General features: G+C 27.7%; 4 protein-coding genes across 7 annotated transcripts; 2 read left to right on the plus strand and 2 right to left on the minus strand.

Annotated features, from left to right (window-relative positions):
- Nucleotides 1-441: 441 nt before the first annotated feature.
- LOC149055467 (uncharacterized) lies at nucleotides 442-1,835 on the plus strand. The gene is made up of 2 exons (XM_089228720.1): nucleotides 442-610; nucleotides 1,369-1,835. The coding sequence occupies exons 1-2, from the start codon at nucleotides 485-487 to the stop codon at nucleotides 1,561-1,563; spliced, it is 321 nt and encodes a 106-aa protein (XP_089084846.1). The 5' UTR covers nucleotides 442-484; the 3' UTR covers nucleotides 1,564-1,835.
- On the plus strand, nucleotides 470-13,654 carry Arpc2 (Actin-related protein 2/3 complex, subunit 2). 3 transcript variants are annotated; one of them, XM_015523906.2, is made up of 7 exons: nucleotides 470-610; nucleotides 10,902-10,982; nucleotides 11,052-11,145; nucleotides 11,215-11,501; nucleotides 11,563-11,783; nucleotides 12,317-12,521; nucleotides 13,440-13,654. In XM_015523906.2, the coding sequence occupies exons 2-7, from the start codon at nucleotides 10,909-10,911 to the stop codon at nucleotides 13,465-13,467; spliced, it is 909 nt and encodes a 302-aa protein (XP_015379392.1). In that variant the 5' UTR covers nucleotides 470-610; nucleotides 10,902-10,908; the 3' UTR covers nucleotides 13,468-13,654. The 3 variants fall into 3 exon arrangements, with proteins under 3 accessions (XP_015379392.1, XP_015379391.1, XP_015379390.1); XM_015523905.2 differs by lacking the exon at nucleotides 470-610 and adding an exon at nucleotides 10,733-10,815; XM_015523904.2 differs by lacking the exon at nucleotides 470-610 and having other exon boundaries at nucleotides 10,750-10,982.
- On the minus strand, nucleotides 6,360-10,248 carry LOC107173384 (DDB1- and CUL4-associated factor 13). 2 transcript variants are annotated; one of them, XM_015523902.2, is made up of 9 exons: nucleotides 9,957-10,248; nucleotides 8,653-9,035; nucleotides 8,416-8,587; nucleotides 8,179-8,326; nucleotides 7,947-8,100; nucleotides 7,736-7,882; nucleotides 7,367-7,530; nucleotides 7,149-7,278; nucleotides 6,360-7,058 (listed from the first exon to the last, which is right to left on the minus strand). In XM_015523902.2, exons 1-8 carry the CDS (start codon nucleotides 10,024-10,026, stop codon nucleotides 7,191-7,193), a joined length of 1,326 nt encoding a protein of 441 aa, XP_015379388.2. In that variant the 5' UTR covers nucleotides 10,027-10,248; the 3' UTR covers nucleotides 6,360-7,058; nucleotides 7,149-7,190. The 2 variants fall into 2 exon arrangements, with proteins under 2 accessions (XP_015379388.2, XP_015379387.2); XM_015523901.2 differs by having other exon boundaries at nucleotides 6,360-7,278.
- An 85-nt stretch (nucleotides 13,655-13,739) lies between the features above and the next one.
- On the minus strand, nucleotides 13,740-20,270 carry Vps11 (vacuolar protein sorting 11). Its single transcript, XM_015523883.2, has 17 exons — nucleotides 19,952-20,270; nucleotides 19,732-19,800; nucleotides 18,858-19,031; nucleotides 18,436-18,795; nucleotides 18,266-18,352; nucleotides 18,035-18,192; nucleotides 17,590-17,959; nucleotides 17,376-17,522; nucleotides 17,108-17,296; nucleotides 16,924-17,031; nucleotides 16,756-16,854; nucleotides 16,450-16,676; nucleotides 16,188-16,360; nucleotides 15,050-15,251; nucleotides 14,885-14,980; nucleotides 14,664-14,751; nucleotides 13,740-14,163 (listed from the first exon to the last, which is right to left on the minus strand). The coding sequence occupies exons 1-17, from the start codon at nucleotides 19,964-19,966 to the stop codon at nucleotides 13,807-13,809; spliced, it is 2,919 nt and encodes a 972-aa protein (XP_015379369.2). The 5' UTR covers nucleotides 19,967-20,270; the 3' UTR covers nucleotides 13,740-13,806.
- Nucleotides 20,271-20,344: the final 74 nt, after the last annotated feature.

The raw sequence follows: 20,344 nt of genomic DNA on the forward strand, positions 1-20,344 counted from the left end.
GCGTAATATTAGGTTGTAACCGCGGTCGTCCAAGTCCTGATACCGCGATGATACGGAATTCATAATAATGGCATGTTATCAGACGTGTTTACTTTTGGCGGGAACGGTATCGTCTTATCTCTGATCTCGGAAAAATGAAAATGAGAAAACTACAAAATATTTCCGTGTCTGTCACTCTATAATTGTCCATACGAACGTAACTCCAACTCCCGGGACTACTGAAAGCCTGAAACGGAACTTTTACTATTGTACTGTTGTAGTATGTATGGTAAGTTATTAGTACACTTAGATCAGTAGTCAAACATAACCTAGACTTTTTGACCTTTCTCCTGAAAGCAGAACTACAGAAGTGCAGGGTTGTGAACTGTAGACTACCGAGTTCGGAGAACCACAACAACTAAAATTAACAATAACAAAAATGATGACGAGTGACTGAAGAAAATTATTTTTAATTATTATTTGATGTACCTTATTATTGAACACTATGGACGATGCCATACAGCACTTGGAACATGTGGTGACTAATATTGAAAAAAGAATAGACACTTTAAGTTGGAAAATAAAGAAATTCGAACGAGTTCTGTTTTCAGAAAACGAAACATCCCACTCGGTAAGTACAATTTTATCAATTACTATGTAGGTAACTAATACATACTCGTATATGTTTTGATTTAGCATTCATATTGTTTTGTAATTCAAATCGAGGTGGTTTGTTTGTGTTAATATGTTTTAAAACGTTTGTGAAATTAATTAAACCGCTTGTAATTACAGTTAAATTTGTATTACCTACAATATTATTTTGATTTAATAATAATAATACGTAGTATACTAATCAAAAATAATAAGTTGTCCAACAATAAAATAAAATTGTTAGAAAACACAAATTTAATTTTTAAAAATTAATTTAAGTTGAACATTTAATATTATTATTTATCAAACACTTATAAAACTAACAATTGACATGTGCATGGCATCTACCCAAAAAGTAGCTTATTACTAATTACTAAAAAACCAAGTACCATCAATTAGGAACTAGGAACATTAGGCCATACCATGCAGATTGATTTGATTTTAGTTATAGTATATAATTATGGTTTAATCTACTGACATATTGTAGATAATAACCTAACCTAACCTAAGTATTCAGCTGTGTTTTTACTTTGTATTACCTATCAAAATTGTATATTTAAAATTATTTTTTGATTGTGCCGCATTGAGTATTCTTACGCTCGAGCTGATAAATAACTTTTTGTGATACTGTTTATTACTACTGATAAATTCAAAAAATAACACTTGAAACTAAAGTAATCAATAAAATAACATTTCAATTAAAAATTAGGTCATATTATTAATTTATTTAAAATTTAGTGTAAAATGATGTCCATGATGGCCAATTTAGAAGAAACTTGCCGTAAATATGATGAAATAATATTATTGGTGATGGAACATAAAAATGAACAAAATGCATTAACTGATACATTACAACTTCAAGTGAACCTAGTAAAAAGTAAAGTCGAAACTTTACGAGCAATTATGACTAAAGGAAGAACGATTGAGCTATAAGTTAATAAACTATTAATTTTTTATTGAGAAATTAATAGGTGTAAGCAAAGATAATTTTTATAATATATATATATCTATTTTTTTGTAATTTCCTTATTATTATTATAGTTTCTATATTATTATTAGCAATGTATATAAATTAATGATTTTTAAAATATGTACTTAACATACTTTTCATTAGACTTAAATATTGTAGTTTAACAAAAAATTAGTAAAATTTAATGTTTCAATATTTGTTCAGATATTTTGAATAAATGAACAACAATATAATATTTTGTTTTTGCATTTTATTGCCCTTGAATACAATAATAGCTATCACCCAACATCTAACATAAACCATGTTATTATAATGTTTTACATTTAAGGAAGTTAACCTTGATCCCGCCTAAATTGACCGTACCTATATTTGAATTCTTTTTATATGAGATAATATACTCCACGCAATTTTATTATTTATTACAGTATTTTCATAAGAGACACAAGATTTATCTGTTCACATCATCCATCCACTTGTAAGTAGTAGTAGGTGTAGAGTTGTAGCATGGAATGGGCCAAACTCAAAACGTTTATTTTAAAAATAATAACGACACGTGCAGAGGAGATTTATTGCATAATTACCAAAAATTATTAAATTCTCATCTAAACCATTCAAACTACGTAAATAATTAAAAGTTCTGTACCTGTTGGCTCAGTTGGCTGTAGGCCTCAAACAATGAAACTATTTGCTGTAAGTGTTTACTGTTTAGTAACAATATTCGCGTTAAAAACCGGTTAGGTTAGGGCAGGCGCTCATTAAAAACACTTAAACATGCAGTCATGCATACAACTGTGTAGTGATCAACTCGTGTATAGGTAAGAACTTAAGGCGATAAGATTTTTCCAAAATCAGCTTTTAATGAACTCAATAGTCAAAAGTCAATACTAGTACCTGAAACAATATAATTTAACATCGTAACACAAATATAGAAAATGCGCTAAGTAGGTATACTTATTATTTATCTACGATGATAAAAATAGGTAAGATTATAAGTTGAATTATAATGAGGATATCAGTAGATAATTGTATGTTGACATGTTGTAAGTGTGAGCACGTATTGCCCAACATTTGAACGTTCGAGTTCCAATGATTTAATTTCAATAATCATTTAACTCAATGGTATACACCATAATATTATTTAAGTACACTATAAGTCGCGAATCCCCTTAAAAAAAACACTTATTTGTAAATAAGAACAAAATAACAATTTATGGAAATATTATTATTATTTAAATTGAAAATATGTTATGTCGTTTTCTTTGTTTATTGTTATATAAATCGAAGGCCACAAAATCTAAAAACAATAACCAGTTATTTCGATGGAAATTCTATTTTACTATTTTAGTAATTTATTTGATCGACAGTTTCAATTGTTACATGTAACGCCTTGGCCTGTTGGACGGAGAGGGCGGGGGAAATAAGCCGCGTATTATAGACGCAATTGAAGCTGAGAACTAAATCTTTTAGGTTTGAGATTGAGAGTACCTCTAAATAAATTTTCCGTAAGGTTAATATTATTAACCCTATTTGGTTTATTCCACCAACTATTACTACCTACATCAAACATAACTAGTTCATAAGATAGTGCTTCGATTTCAATTATAATAAAATAGGAATATTATATAGGATATAAAAATTCGTTGTGATGGTTCCAGCGGCGGCGCTAGAATTTTAGTACCAGGTGGGCGAGGCTGGGGCCCAAATTTTTGACTTGATATAATATATATATATATATAAACAATAGTGTTGACAGGCGATTGCGCAGAGGGGGGAGAGGGAGGGTCAACTTCAAATTATAATATAATAACTAGTAAGTATAACTTATTAATTATTATGTTCGTATTTAGCCGCTGGAAAATACACGTTATTTATGAGGTTTGAAAGCATATAGTGCATAGTTTTCAACCCATTCAAAATGTTGTTCACGCCATCTAGGTATTGTGACTTAATATTTTCATATTTTGATTTATTCATGAGATATTTTTTAGTATTCTAATACGATTAAATTTAATTCTTGGGGTGGGCCACAGGGGGGGCCTGAGACTTCTTAAGGTAAGCCCGGGCCCACCCTGGCGCCGCCACTGAATGGTTCCATTATGATTTTAAAATATAAATACTGCAATACCTATATTACATACTTATTAGCAATGATAGTGTTTAAATAGGATATAACAGTGTAAATAAATACCAGTGATCAGTGGCGTATTTCGGGCTTTTTTTTTTGGGGGGGGGGGGGCGAGTCCTGATTCCTAGTAATAATTTTGTCCTCAAATATTAACATAGCTTCATTATAAATTCATATTTAATTATAATAACAATATACCTTAATACCTTATATAAGTGATAATCTTTTTGTAAAAAAATTCCAGGACTGCTACCTAAATTGTTGATTATAATAAAATTATGACAGAAATAAAGTATAAACGATTTAACTGAATATTATATTAAAACTAATTTAACATTTAAAATTTAAATTTACAATAAAAATTTGGATTCATAGGAAAAAATAAAACGATAGCTAATGCTAATAATACAGCCGGGCCAACATCACAAAACGATACTCGATAATACAATATTGTAAAAATTACGTACCAAGTAAGTAGTAGTTCATCATTTACTGGAAATTCAAATAACACTTTGGTAATTATAAAATCAAAGCTTATTCCTATTATTTGGTATAATTTGAAAAATACATTATTCAATTTTCAATGCAGCTTTGAAATATTTTGTCGTTCGTTATTTGTCAACAATATTTTGCGATACTTTAATAATTAATAGAATAAGAAAAACAATTGGAGGGAGTTTTGATCCCCAGGACAAGCCTCCCCCATTAATACGCTACTACTAGTGATGTTGAATTATATATTATTATGTTTGTTATTATATATTTATATAATATGTAGAAAACGTAGTTGTCATATTCAGGCAGAATGATTAAAGTATAATAATTTTATAAAATGAAACTTAAATTAGTAAATGACACAATTTGTTATTATCGATTGCATAAAATATGAAAACATACCCATAATAGAATTCTAGGCCGTGTTAAGCTTTTTGGCGTCCAAGGGCACTAATTTAAGTTGAGGAGTCACCAACAGCGGTTTTTCAAGCTCGAGTCGCCCCTTGATTTTACTAAGCCAAGTAAGCCATGACACCCGGTTGAAAATCCCCCCCCCCCCAATTAACATTATCCAGATGAAATTTATTCCTACAACTATAAATACCTATTTAATTGTTGCAATGAAATATTAATATTTAAAAACGTTGGTGATATTAACTTATCTGTGATAATAATTGATAGGTGTGCAAGATATTATGTGTAGGTACTAGGTAGTACCCATATCTATCTACAAATTTTTTTTGTATGTATTTCAGTAAATTTGAAAATGTTTATTATATGAATTATTAACACAAAGGTAGGTAGGTTTAACAAAGTTAATTTAGCAAAATACACAATATAATATTAAATTAAAGGTTCTAATGAGCAGAGCAATATCAAAACACAATAGTTTCTTCTTCTTCTTCGGTTTTCAAAGGCCATTGAGTCCCATTACCGCAACACAAACTTGCTTCCATCTATCTCTGTCCTGCGCTATTGTTTCTCCATCTCGTATTCCAATATCTGCTAAATTCTTCTCCACTTTGTCAATCCACCTTTGTTTCGGCCTGCCAAGTGGTCTTTTTCCCTGGGGTTTCCATTTTAAAACCGCTTTCAGAAGACCATTTGACCTCCATACATGACCGGCCCATGCCATTCTCCTATTTTTTAATACTGCTACTATGTCTGGCTCTTTATATAATTGTTGTATTTCTATATTATTTATTTTCTCGTATTGTTGTGTCATGTTATTTATTTTTGGCCCAAATATTCTTCTTAATATTCTTCTTTCGAGTATTGCTAATTTGTGTTCGTCTCCTTTAGTCGTTGGCCATGTTTCACACGCATATAAAAGGACTGGTCTGATAATTACCTTGTATATTGTAATTTTTGATTTAAGTGATATCTGTTTTGATTTTAGTATATTCGTTACTCCATAATAGCATTTATTTGCTACAGTTAGTCTTATTTTAATTTCATCATGATTATTATTTTTGCTATTTACTGTAACACCCAGGTATTTAAAATTTTGCACTCTTTCAAATTTATAATTCTCAACTTCTAAATTTTCCTCGTGATTTTTTCGCCTAGATATTACCTATATTTGGTTTTTCCTTCGTTTATTTGTAATCCAATGTCTTTGCTGTTTATTATTAGTTCTTTTGTTCCTGCTTTGACTTCTTGACTGTTTGATCCCAATATGATAACATCATCTGCGTACGCTAATACTCCACATTGTCTTCTGTTCTTTTCCAAGTTTACCCCACCATATTTTTTCTGAGTTTTTCTAACTACCATTTCTAATGCTATATTAAAGAGTACACAATAGTTTACAAGGCAATAATATACTGCGGTTTTTGAATATAATATAGGCTACCGGTTGATGGTCAGTGGTCACCATAACATAGTGAATGTAAGCAAATATGAAAGCTAATAATAATTGTCCAGGCTGTACGACATTGTGATTTTGTAATCATTACCTTTTGAACACATGTTAATTTCGGATTTTATAATTTTTATATTTCTATAGCATTTCTTATTTATTCTGTAACATACGAATAAAATTAATTTAATCTATTCTCACATTATAGTTTATACAAAATATTGTAAATTTTCAGACATTCAAAATTCAAAGGTTGGACTATTTCATAAAACAAAACATTAGAAATTAAAATACGATTTAATTTAATTTAACAATGATAATAAAAAAAGTTGGTCTATTACAAACTTACAATGTTACAACATAGAATGAAACAAATGTATAGCTGATCTAACTTCATATTGGACCAATAGAATAAAAAAGCAAAAGCTTAATACATCTAAATTCTACTAGTTCCTTAAAATTATGAGTAACCCTAAAATTTACAATTAAGTTGTTTTTTTAAGCTTCGGCAACTGAGGAGGCTGTAGATTGGTTGGGACTGTAGGTACTAGGTTTTTGGAACACACGTGTGTTTGGCAGCATTTCTAGTGGGCATCTGCAGATTTCTGACATGCCCAAGTGGTTAAGTTGTTATGTCATATCTATATTATAGAAATTATAGACACTAATATTAAACATTGAAGTGGCTTCAACACATAGAAATATTATTCTACAGTTAACTCTCGATTATCTGTGGTCTTCTGGGTAACCATTTACATCTAACAGTACTAAAAATTGTGTTTATGTACAATATAACATGTATTTGTGAAAAATTAAGTAAATGCTAAGATAACGTTTAAATAATCGTACAATGTGTACTTATCCACATTATCTTTAAATATTATTTAAAGAATATTACATGATATAATTATTTTAATAGCATTTTTGTTTCAACTGCAGAATTTATGTATCCCGTAGTCGTCATGCCACCCTACTATCTGTAAACAATTCAAAGTTTATCATAAATTCATAAAAATATTGCTTCGGGTTTGTTATTGGAGATGTAATGTATTGAAAATAGTATGTACATTTGATAAGAACCTAAAAATAAACAAGCATAATAATAGTTCTTAAGCAACTTCCGAAACAACATTTTTCTTTTTTTCGGAGATGTATGGAATACTATTTTTCTTTGAATGCTTGCGAATATTTTCTTCCCTGAAAAAGATTAGACACATAAAAATAATTAAAATTGTATTTACCAAAATACACATATCTATTTATTATTAAAATAAAGACAACTCACTTTCTTTTAAGTTTTTTCTTGGATTCCAATTGTTGATTACGTTCATGATAAATATGTTTAGGTACTTGTCTATGTCTAGCAATCCTTTTTACTTGTGGATGGGCAGCAAACTTCTCTTTTAATGTGGCGTTATATTCTAAAGCTGTTCTTTCACGTGGTCTTAACTAAAATAATGTTTTAGTAAATAACTGTTTAATATACATATTTTATTTATTTTAAAAAGATCAACATCAAAAAAATTAAATTTTCATGAAACACTTGAAGCCTATATAGGCCAAATTTGGTGAATATTTATAATTTTTGGTTTTATCATAAATAATTATTTTTATACAATATCCATTCAAAATTATAATCATTAAATAGACTTACTGTTCCTAATTTTTCTGAAGCATTTGCTTTCCAAATTCGTATATTCATTTCGTCAGATGCACTTAAAACAAATTTATTGTCTAATGACCAAATTACACTAGTCAAATGTTGCATACGTTTAGTATGATAGATTTCTCTCGAATGTCCCTGAATTTTATAAATATAAAATTGTTATTTTTAAATGAACGATGACTATCAAAAACAGAAATACCTGATGGCTCTCGAAAATTCTTATTGTTTTATCATAGCTTCCAGTAACAAATTCTAAACCAGTTGGTGCATAATCTATACAAGTAACAGCAGCCACGTGATCTTTATGCACATTTATTGGAGATTCTAATTTCCGTGTATCATAAGAATAACAACTATATGTATAAAAGAATTGATCAATAACCATTAGGTAATTAAAAATGTGTACTTAATATAAAATTAGATATTATTACTTATAATCTTCATTGGCAGCTGTAAATATATATGCTTCCATTGGATTCCAGGCTAACTGATTGGTTTTTAGTTTCATTATTATTTTTCGCATTGGTTTCACTTCTCTAGTGTCATAAAGAATTATGCTGCGGTCACTGGCACACGATGCTGCAATGTTTATTATAAAATTATTTTGTTTAACTATTAAAATTTTTAACGTAACAAAAAAAAAAAAAAAAAAAATGCAAATATATTACCTAAAACATTAGTATCAATTTGATTAAAAGCTATATGATGTAAACTATCAACACCCCATTTTAGAGTTGATGTTGGTTGACTACGAGTAATGTCCCATAATTGAACTACATCACCGCAAGTTGCAAATATTTTATTGTTTAACCATTGACAGCTGATACCATATAAAACAGACTAAAATAAACATTACTTAAAAATATTGTCATAAATTAAATTTATTCTGCATTAATTGTACGTACTTGAGATATAAATGTATGAGATGGTGTGTCCAATTCATCTGTATTCCAAACTTTAATGGTAGAATCATCACCGACACTAAACAATTTTGTGCCATCAGGGTTGAAACATAATCCACGAACAAACCGGTCATGGCCATTGACACTACTAATACATTTTTTTTTTGTTAAATTCCAAAGTCGTACTTCACCATCATAAGAACCACTCGCTAATGTTGATAAAGATTTAGGATGCTTAGCCATGCAGAAGATACCATCACGATGCCCATCCAAGTTACCAATAAACGGCTTAGCAAAAACTCGTTCCAATTTCACCGCATTAAGAGCACGGACATATTCACGTGATGATTGAAAAGGGTGAAGATTTGGGTCATAATTCCGAGGAACTAAAAAATAATTAAAAATGTTAGTTATAAAATCAACTAATTATAGAGAATAAAGATGGACGATTAATTATTTATTTTAATAAATCATTTGTTGGAGGTTGAGTAAATACAAAGTAATTTTCAAGTAATTAAAATTGGAAAATTAGATTCAAAATTTTGTGAATGTAAAATGAATCTAAACTATTGAAAATATCTTTGTTTTACCTCATACAATTAGCTAATTTATCAACTAAAATAATCAATCAAACAATAATTATAGTTAAAATCTAATCTACCTAAACAAAATAAAAATAATAACTATAGATTTAGGTATGAATGTATAATTTATCAATTATTATGCCATCTCTGGCTGTCCACTCTCGCTACCAAACACATTATAATATCTTCTGATTCTCACGCAAAAAACCAACTCTGTGAGTGAAGTGCCCACATGATGAGTAAATAAACTGGCTACACTCTTCCCTAGATAATGTGAGCATAAAAGATAAGTACATAAAAAGCATTAGAGAAATGTGAAGTTAGTTATTCAATATGGTTGATGTTATATATATATTTCTGAATAACTTTATATAAAATGGACTGAAACAACTAAGACAAGTATAGACAAAACATGGTAGTTCAACCTGTATTTTTATAATAAAATTTATATAAAACATTTATTTAAATTTTAATATAAAAATATCGTAAAATACAAAATTATATATTAAAATATAGTAACATTTTTTTTTAGTATGGATTTTATCATTAATGTAGGTTAATAAATATTAGGTCTGAAGACATTACAATTTGTAAAAATACTGTCAAATTATTATAAGAATAAATAGAAATAATTTTTACTCTAATGTACAAATTCATAATTATGAAAATTTCACAAAAAAATATAGAAATAGGCCCTGAAACTAAATATTATGTTTAATTCACCTTTCTGGATATCCCGCTTCGTCTCCCGCAAATAATCATCCGGATTCCGGCTCAATACCTTCACTTTCATGATCGAAAAATGTATTAGTCAAAAAGGGAGTATAAGAATAAAAAAGAATAACTGTTAATTGGTTCAGCAGGATTGTTTTGGTCAGCAATTGTAGCCACGAGGGTCAACAGTCGGCCTTATGCGCGGCAAGCCGCATCTAGAATTCTAGAACTAGAATTGAAATTTGAAGACGAATTACGAATAACACGAGTGTAACAGTTGACTTATTCAACTTATTGTGATTAATGATAAATGATAATACGACGTGGTGAAGGGAAACCTTTTCTTTGGTTACAGTAACCAAAGTGGTTCATCAATGTGGTTATTGATGAATTATCACTTATCGTTTATCAATTATTCAAATTGCATAAATTGTACCCTTTGTCCTTTTTAGTGGATATTTAAATTTTTTCATTTTTGTTTCATTCTTATATTATTCATAAATCACAATTAGTTTCATATTATTCGATTCACTGTTTCTGAGTTACATTTACGTTCAATTCTCTTTACATTATTGTTCTGTGCCTTACATATTCAGCTGCAGGCCCTATAACGGCGCTAACTCCCAAATCGACCAATTCGTGGTGAAAACCGCGATTATGGACGTTATCATTCAAGTTTGAGTACATGGTAACCAACACACATTAGCTGGTGGGAATTATTCATATGAAATATTTTATTTTTCTAGCACCAGACATACTGCTGATCCGGTCGCGTTATCTAAAATGAAAACATTTGATATAACATCCGAGAAGATTCGTCATATTATTTGACAATTTATCCATAAATTATAAAAAAAATTTCGCCCATGTATACCTTAATATAGTTTTTTCACTCAATTAAATTATTAAATATTAAATGTTTATTTAGTCTTTGTATTATCGTTTATTTTCCAGTAAAATCATGATATTGTTGGAAACAAATAATCGCGTTGTTGAAGAATCCATAAGTGTGAGAATTAAAAATGCTTTGGCAGGGTATGTCACTCTTCTGAACTATATGGTATGTAAATTATTGATAATTAATTTATTGAATTTGTGTTGTAGAAACAAGCCGGAAAACACAAATATATTTATATCGGATTATGCAGGAGTATTGTTCCACATTTCAAATTTAGAAGGCCAAAAAAATCAGCTTAGGGTAAGTGTGATGTTTGGCGTTGTCTTTGGAAATCATTTATTTGTAAAATAAATATGTATTTTATGGCAGGTGAGCATAGCTTTGAAATTTTATGCCGAATTACAACAACATGGCGCAACAGAACTTTTAAACCGTGTATATGGAGAATACGTCACAGAACCAGAATCTGGTTTTAATTTTTCCTTGCTAGTTGACCTAGAAAAAATTCCTGATGATTGGGAATCATTAGTGAAAAAAATTGGTCAATTTAAACGTAATTGTTTTGCTTCAGTATTTGAAAAATATTTTGACTTTCAAGAAAAAGGCGAAGAAGGTCATAAAAGAGCTGTTATTAATTACCGAGAAGATGAGACTATGTGAGTTAAAAATAATTGATTTTATGTATGAAATATTTATACAAAAATTATTTTATACTAGGTATGTGGAAGCAAAGGCAGATCGTGTAACTGTTGTATTCAGTACAGTATTCAGGGATAGTGATGACATAGTTTTAGGTAAAGTCTTTATGCAAGAACTGAGAGAAGGCAGGCGAGCTAGTCAAACTTCACCTCAAGTATTGTTCACACACAAAGAACCACCACTTGAACTGCAAGATACTAATGCTCGCGTTGGTGATGAAGTAGGGTATATAACATTTGGTAAGGAAATGATAACCATTTTAATTTTTCTTAAGAGGACATCATACCTGCATGTGTTGTTCCCGTCTTACAACCGTAGAACATAACAAAAACTATATTTACGCGAGACAATTTTTTCCCCTCAGTATTTTATAGTAGAATTATCAGAATTCTTCAACAAAGGTAAGAACTTTATCTGTGTCATAGCATCATTATTTTTTTCATTGCACAAACAAATAATAATTAATTGAACGAAAAAATAAATGTATACTCTTAGTGTCAATATTTTTTGCTATGATAAAGATAATGTCCTTACCTATGCATTGTGGAATTCTGATGATTCTATTGTAAATACTGAGAGAAAAAAGTTGTCCTTGACTAAACAGTTTTTGCTATGTTTCACGTTTCTAAGACGGAGACAGCGCATGCTAGTGTGGTGTTCTCTTAAGTCATAAAAACTATATATATGTAAAATAAAATGATTGTTCCATTAAAAAATTATGAAATTTCTCTTAAAAATTATATTTTAACTTATTTACCTTAAATAATTTTAGTGTTGTTTCCAAGACATACTAATCGTGCAGCTCGCGAAAATACTATTGATTTGATTCATATGTTCCGCGACTATCTACATTACCACATTAAATGTACAAAAGCATATATACATTCCTGTATGCGTGCAAAAACAACTGACTTCATTAAAGTGCTCAATAGAGCTAGACCAGAATCTAAGAAATCTAACGAAAAGAAAACTATTAGGTAAGTAAAATTTAAAAAATATGTTTACTGATTTTTTTTATCTATATGTTCAGTTTAAAACTTATTTTTTCTTCGTCTCTTTCCTAACAAATATTAAATTATTCCATATTTGATTATTTCATCAAACCACCTAATTTTGTATAATTTATTTTAAGACTTCCTTATCGACTTAAAATACTTAATTAATTTGTTATATTTATCTTTAAAAAATAATAAAACCAAAGAAGATATGGTTAAAAAACAAATTTAATATTTATTATATGATTTATTAAAAATGTATATTTAACAATGTGTTATAACAATTTGTTATTAACAAATAAGTATTAAAGACAAATTTGTTATTAACAAATAAGTATTAAAGACAAATTTGTTAATTAATTATAAATCATTAAAAAATCATAATTATAAAACAGCCTTCATTAATAAAACAAAAAAAATTTATTTGAACATACAATAACAAATATAAAAAATGTAATCAAAAGTAATGAAACTTATATACCGTGATTACTTATGTACCAAACAGAATGGTTTTAAAAATATTGTAGGAGAGAATAATTGAAAAATTTTAACATCAATTATTAAAAAGAAAATAATAATTTATTATATTACCTACTTATTTATATATTAACCAATTAAATTGCTTAGTCTATTGATGTATTAGATATTCAGATTACAATTATTCTAAATTTGGAAAGATAAATTAGGTACTATAGTGAAAAAAGTAATGGGAACAATTGCCACCTATCAGTATGCACATGCACATATTACTAGTAATCAATTACAAGCAACAAAAATAAATATATTATTCTAGATTTCATTATATCCTTTTTTATTAAAATTAGTAGTTTTTGTTTATAGTAGATTTAATCTATTGTTAAAATATATGAATATAATGATTTAGTAATATTATTGTTTCAGTGGCAGATCATTCATTCGAAAGGACTGAAGAAATATTTTACCTTTTCAAATATTGTATAATTAATAATAAATAATGAAAACATTGAATTTATCTTAAATTAATGTTAACAACATTGGTTTTTAGTCTAGTATGTATAAATATTGTTAGCTAATATAACTAACCATTGTTTTAAATTAATGAATAGTAAAAATAAAGTTGTGTATTCATCTTTTAATTTTTTTTTTTTTTAATTTTATTATTATATATATTATATATATATCATTTATTTAATTGGAACAATAGTATTGCATTTATATTAATTTAAATTACAATAATAAATTATTTATTTATTTAAAAGCTGTTATTTATCACACTTTAAATTACAATTTAACTGTCATCTGCAAAAGGATTTTTACTCTCGTCATACTCATCTTTGAAAGGATTTTTATTATCATCATATTCCATATCATCACCATCTTCATCAAATGGATTTGTGTTTTGTTGTAAATTTTGTACAGATAAGACTGGACTCAGTCTTGGTGGTGTCTGTACCACTGGTGCTACAGGTATTATAGGTGTTAATGCTACAGGAGATGATACCAATTTTGATTTAGCTAGTTGGTTTTCAACTGTTGATAGATCATCAAATAAGCATCGGCCAAAGTATTCAGATATTAGTGAAAAACTATCCGTGGCTCGTTCTAACTGATTATGGAATGCTTCATTGTAATCTTTTATCTGACCCTAAATAAAAAGAAATTTTACATCAAAAATTTTTATATATACATAATGTATGGTATACTGCTGATTAAATTAGTAAGCGGTAACTCATAATAATGGTTCTCAAGACTTGGTGCAATTAAACTACCATATATATTTAAATATCTTTTTAGGTCAATGCAACTAAAAGAAGCAGATTCCCAAATTACAGTTTTCAAATAAGAAATATATTTTAATGAGGATGATTCACTAAGTTTTTATAGCATTTTATACATTTATTTTTAAAGCATAGTTTTTGGAGAAAGACAACACCAAAAAATTTTGTAAATTCTTAATGTGACCCATCAAAAATATTAATTGGAGACCCCTGGCATAGAAAATACTAAGTACTATAAATATTTATTTCATATTATATTATTATCAATCATGAACATATAATTTACTTTTATTCTAGTTATTGGAAAATGGATAAGTGTTTGGTCCACCAAGTTACAAGTCAACAAATGGTCTTTATAACAATTTACCTGAGTTCGTATGATATCCATTATTTGTTTATTGTTAGGAGTACAGACTGGACAATCATCATCGGTTTCTGAAAACGCTTGGAAACAGCTAAAATTAAAATAAATGTAATAAGAAAAACATATTAAATTAATTAATATTAATTGATTAAAGTTGATTGCTATCATATTATGATAATAAAATATTAATTATAACAAATTTAGAAATTTAAATGTTCACTAACTGTTGATGGTATGAATGTTGACACATAAAATGTACACTGGGAAGTTCTAATTGGTTATTGCAAGCACTACAGCGCAAACCTTGAAAGACAACAGCACTGAAAACAAAAATTTTTAAATTGAATATTATATATTGTCATTATTAAGTATAACTATATTATATATACCTATTTTTTAATTTTTCTATAGTATGTTTTAGGGTTTCTGTATCTTTTTGATATTTATCAACCATTTCTTTATCCTTGTCAAGAGTTTTTCTTTCAGCGCCAAACAAACTTGTTAGATAAGCACGAACATGACCAATATTAATCGTTTTAGATTTAGCCAATGATGTAATAGTAAAATGAGACGACAGGAGAGATTTTTTTTCTATTAAAACAGTTAATTATTATTTATATTTTTCACTGTTATAAAGTACACATTGATTGACATGTATTTTTATATTTAATATCGTACATTAGGTAATTAACAACAATAGTAATCAAGTATAAAATGTTATTAACTTTTTAAACATTTAGTTTTATTAATAATTTGATATACAATAATGATACCTGAATATAAACAAACGAGCTTAGTCTATAGCATAGTGATTAATACTTAGAATGTAAAAGATACATCTAAAGTATGTACAAATATTATGACTGAATGAGAATTACAGAAAAATTTTATTTAGACATTTGAAACATAGAGGAATACTATTTTTTATAAACTATGATGAATTTTAATCATTTTTACATAATACACGTCAAACTTTTTTTAGTGTAATGCTATTGATTAAATGTAGCACACTATCTTTAAGCTAAATTTTTTTTTTTTTAATGTCTTGATTGAAAATCAGTCATTTATAGTCTGTATTGATATAACATTAGGCCACTGGATGAGATTCAACTATTCGTGTTAATAGTGTATTAGAACTGAAAAATTCACTTGTACACTCAGCGTTATTATAATATAATAATTCAATCATACTATTTTTAATTATTAACTATCACCAAATACGTGAGATGTAACGATAAAATAATGGTAATTTTAGATACAAAAATATCTAGCTCGCTCAAGTATTTTGTTAATTTAGGTATATTGTTGTGATACAACATACATTTATTATGTTTATTACTACAAATAAAGTAGAATGCAACTGTAGCGTTGCTACACTTAGGATGCTACTATAAACCACTGAATTGGATACAATGTTAGAAAATATTTAATCATTATTTAATAAATTATTCTAAAAACAATAACAGAGGTTTATTTTAAGTATGATTTTAGTGTTTATATAATAAATATTGTATTTATAGTACATACCAATTTCGTTCAATATTTCTTCCAACAAAAAAGGTGGAAACATGTCATCTACCATTGCTGTATTAAATAATAACACCCATAACTTTGATTCTTCATGTCCATATCTCCTACAACATTCTATTGCACCAATATAATCATATAGAGACAAATAATAGCGAATTAACTTAGAGTATCTGAAAAAAAAGTTATAGTGGTTCTAATGTTAATATATTTTAGACAAATTACAATTAAATATAAAATAGTTTTGATATTTTTACTAAACTGTTTGTTGCGTTCAAAAATGTAGACTATGGCTGGTTTAAATTCAAAAGATGTGGCCAAGATTAAAACTTGATAATGGTCACATGTTTTTATATCAGCAGATTGTAGAATATTAATAATTTTCTTTTCAATTGTGCTACGTTTTTCTTGATTGTTTTCATTTTTCCACACAATCAAGCAATGTTCAATAAATGTATTCAGTAATGATGTAGACCATTTATCTAAATACTTAAATAAATACAATAAATACATTATTCTAACTATTATTAAATATTAGTTATTACTTATTACTTTTCAAGTAACTTACATTATCAAAATGTTCCAAAAAATCCACTAAACATTCAGAGTCATCGAGCAACAAATAAATGAACTCTTCAGGTTGAGCTAAATTTCCAGACAGGTCTACCTTAAAAAATGATAATACAATTTATATTTAATATAAACTACATTGTTTTAGAATAAATAAGGCATTTACATTGGATGTAGTATAACAGGTAGAACATAATTTCTTCAAAAAACTGACTGTGTCTTTAGGAACATTTTCCATGAATATGTTACTGTATTGCTTAATAGTTTGTACTGACTGAAATTAATAAAATATCAAAAATTATATTGATTGCTATTACTGTTTACTTCATATAAAAATAATGATACAGAACCTGTTCGATGGAAAGGTTTTCAATATATTCTAAAGCAGATATGTACTCATGACGATCTTCCAGGAGTATTTTTATGTACAGAGAATGTCTATTATGTTTTTTTGCTAATGCAAGTGCATTTTCAGGTGATGACTGTCTACAAACTTTTATAGCCACATCCACATCAAAATCAATATTTTCATCTTTTATCTGTAACGAACACAAATCAAAATTAAAAAATTCAACATCTCATTTATATGTAATTCAAAATCTAAAATGTTATAATTACTACAATAAATTCTTGAAGTTTGTCTAGACTGTTTAACTTTGAATAGCAGTTGAATAACAATGTTGTATGGTCTTTATTTGCGTTACCTGATTTATGTAAAGCATGCAAATATGTGGTTAAACTGTCTATATATTGAGAATCTAAAAACTAAAAACATAAAGTGCATTAATATTCGATTTTACTTTTTGTAAGATTATTTGATTAAAATATTTACTTTTTTGATGACATAAGATGGTTCAAGTTTTCCAATTGTTTTTATATATTGTTCTACAGCACCACTGTGATCCCCTTTAGTATACAAATGGTCACCATATTGACGATATATATCAATCAGTGCTTGAGAATCGTATTGCTGACTCTTAGCCATACGTACCGCAACATCGTACAAGTTTTTCTTAAATAATACAGTCAATTTTGATTGTAAATCTTTTTCTATTAACTGTGATAAATATCCTTTGGTTGTTAAAATATACAGTGATCCCCACTCTGGCAGAACCGATAAAATATCTTGCATAGTAGTAGTATAAATTATAAACTTATTTTGGATATCTAACACAGTGATTGAAATAGACTCGATTTCATCACTAAAAAGATAATTTAAAACAACTGTTAGTCACTTACAAAGCTAGAAATAAGAGAACGTAATAAACAAATCTTACGAATGTTTTGTAGTAGTAGAGACAGTTATAGCATTTAAAGGTTTTCCTCTTTCTTTGGATACAATAATTAAATAATTTCTAAACCATTGAAGAATAATTTTTTGACCTCCAACTACATAACAAGGTCCACGACTGTCAACTGTATAACAATAAATAGCCTAAAATAAAATAAAGATAAATATGTAACCTAGAATACACATAAGTTATAAAGTTTATCTTTAAAGACTTTACATCTTCTTTTGCAATCATAAAATGACTATCAGGACCATTCACTAACACAGAACACTTGAAATCACATCCCACTGCATCCAAAACAGTCTAAAAAACCCATTTTAAAGTTGTAATATCTCAATGTCACTTAAAACATAATAAAAGTAATAACAACTAATAAATATAGGTACCATAGGACAAGAATCTTTGGAAGTAACATTAAATTGTTGCACAGATGAGGCAGTAGATACAAAAAGGTACCATTGATCCTTGCTAACACATTTGAAAGCCATTCCTGTTATTCCTTGACCCAACTCTTTTAACATTTTGGGTTTAGAATTCCGATCTCTAGATAAATCTCCTTTGAATAAAGCTATACAACCGTCTACAAATCCAACAGCCATTAACAAACGATTGTCAGTTGCACACAATGTAGTAGGTTTTTCAGATTTTGGTAATTTTGTAGAACGTATACATATTGGAGTGCTTTGACGATCTCTTCGTTCTAAATCCCAAACTTTGATAATGGTATTAGTATCTGATTCATCTTCCTAAATGAAAAAGTTAAGGTATATAATGAATAATAGAATGAATACAAACAAAATAAACTCACCCCAATTGTAACTAAAAAACTACTGAACTGTAGTTGCGTAGAAAGAAGAACAGTAGACTGATAGGCTCGAAATGTAGTAACTTGAAACGCACGTGTAATTAAATGGACTAGGCCATCATCATCACATGTTACCAAGTGACCATGTCCACTACTTGTTGAAGTTATTTTAGAGCTCTAAATAAATAAAACTAAGCATTAGATATTAAAATATTTTAGAATTTTAAAAAAGAAAGATCTTCATATTTTGTGGATTCTGATAAATACTTTTAAAAAGCATGCACATCAACGTTCCAAATTTAATTGAGGTGAACAAGGGAGTTTTTGCATAAATCAAGTGGCTTATTTTATTTTATTTAATCATTAAATACTTTTTCAATTAAAATTATTTCATTGTCTCAATTTGAATTGGACATTAACTGAAAAGATAAGAGTTAAAATATTTTTTTTTTATATATAATTTGTATTCTTTTTGAATGAAAATTATTGAAATAATAGTGAAATCATTTAGATCTAAAAAATGTGAAGAACCAAATCTTAATATTTTGAATTTTCAAATTTGGAGAAACTGAGCTATATAGACAATCATTTCATTGAATTATTAAGGTAATTGAATTCTGATTTTAGATTAATAATAGATATAATAGAATTTTATAATCTATGAGATAAATGCAAATATTATACTTTGTTCAAGAGATGAACAAAATCTTGTAGTAGCTGTTTTATAAATTTAAAAAAAAACAACTTAAATATCATAGTAATATATTAGTTATTATTATTTAAATGTACAGAAAAACTGTAGTTTAAAATTATAAGACATTATTTTCCCATAAAATTTGGTGGAAAAATACAATCAGAAATTAACAAAATTACATACACCGATTGTCTGAGATATTTTTTTCGAATCTGCATCGTGAATAATGTTGAAAAAATTAAATTTTCGCCACTGAAACATAACAATTAATAATAAAAAGGATAAGTATATTTTTTGAAATGTCATTATTACAGTCATGACTATTGACTAGATATTGTATTTTGGTTTACATATTATAGATGAAAAAAAAAATATCAAATTCAAAACAAAAATTTAAACTCACTTCTAAAAAAGACATGATAGCTTTTATTACTTGAGTATTACAAAAGTTTTCTAACTTGAGCAACTACAATTCAGAAAGGAGAAAAAAAATAGAAGTTAGAAATTAAGAATAAAATGATTAAACGGAATAAATATCATTTTTATCGCCCATCTTAATTATTATGAGTTATAAATTTATATTATGGCTGGTGGTGGGCCATGGGCGGTGTATATAATAACAGCATAAATACTGTAAATATTAAATAATAAATTTGAGCACTACAAGTCTACAACTTAAAAAGTAAAAACTAATTTACGCCTTACGGACGTCTGTACGTCGATACGAATTCGGTTATCAATTAATAATTATAATATGATAACGTCTTATCATGGTCGTAGTTGGGCGGTGACAGCA

Source organism: Diuraphis noxia, unplaced genomic scaffold (assembly GCF_037042655.1).
Source record: "Diuraphis noxia isolate RWA-SAM2 unplaced genomic scaffold, SU_Dnox_SAM2 contig0005, whole genome shotgun sequence".
Lineage (NCBI taxonomy): Eukaryota > Metazoa > Arthropoda > Insecta > Hemiptera > Aphididae > Diuraphis > Diuraphis noxia.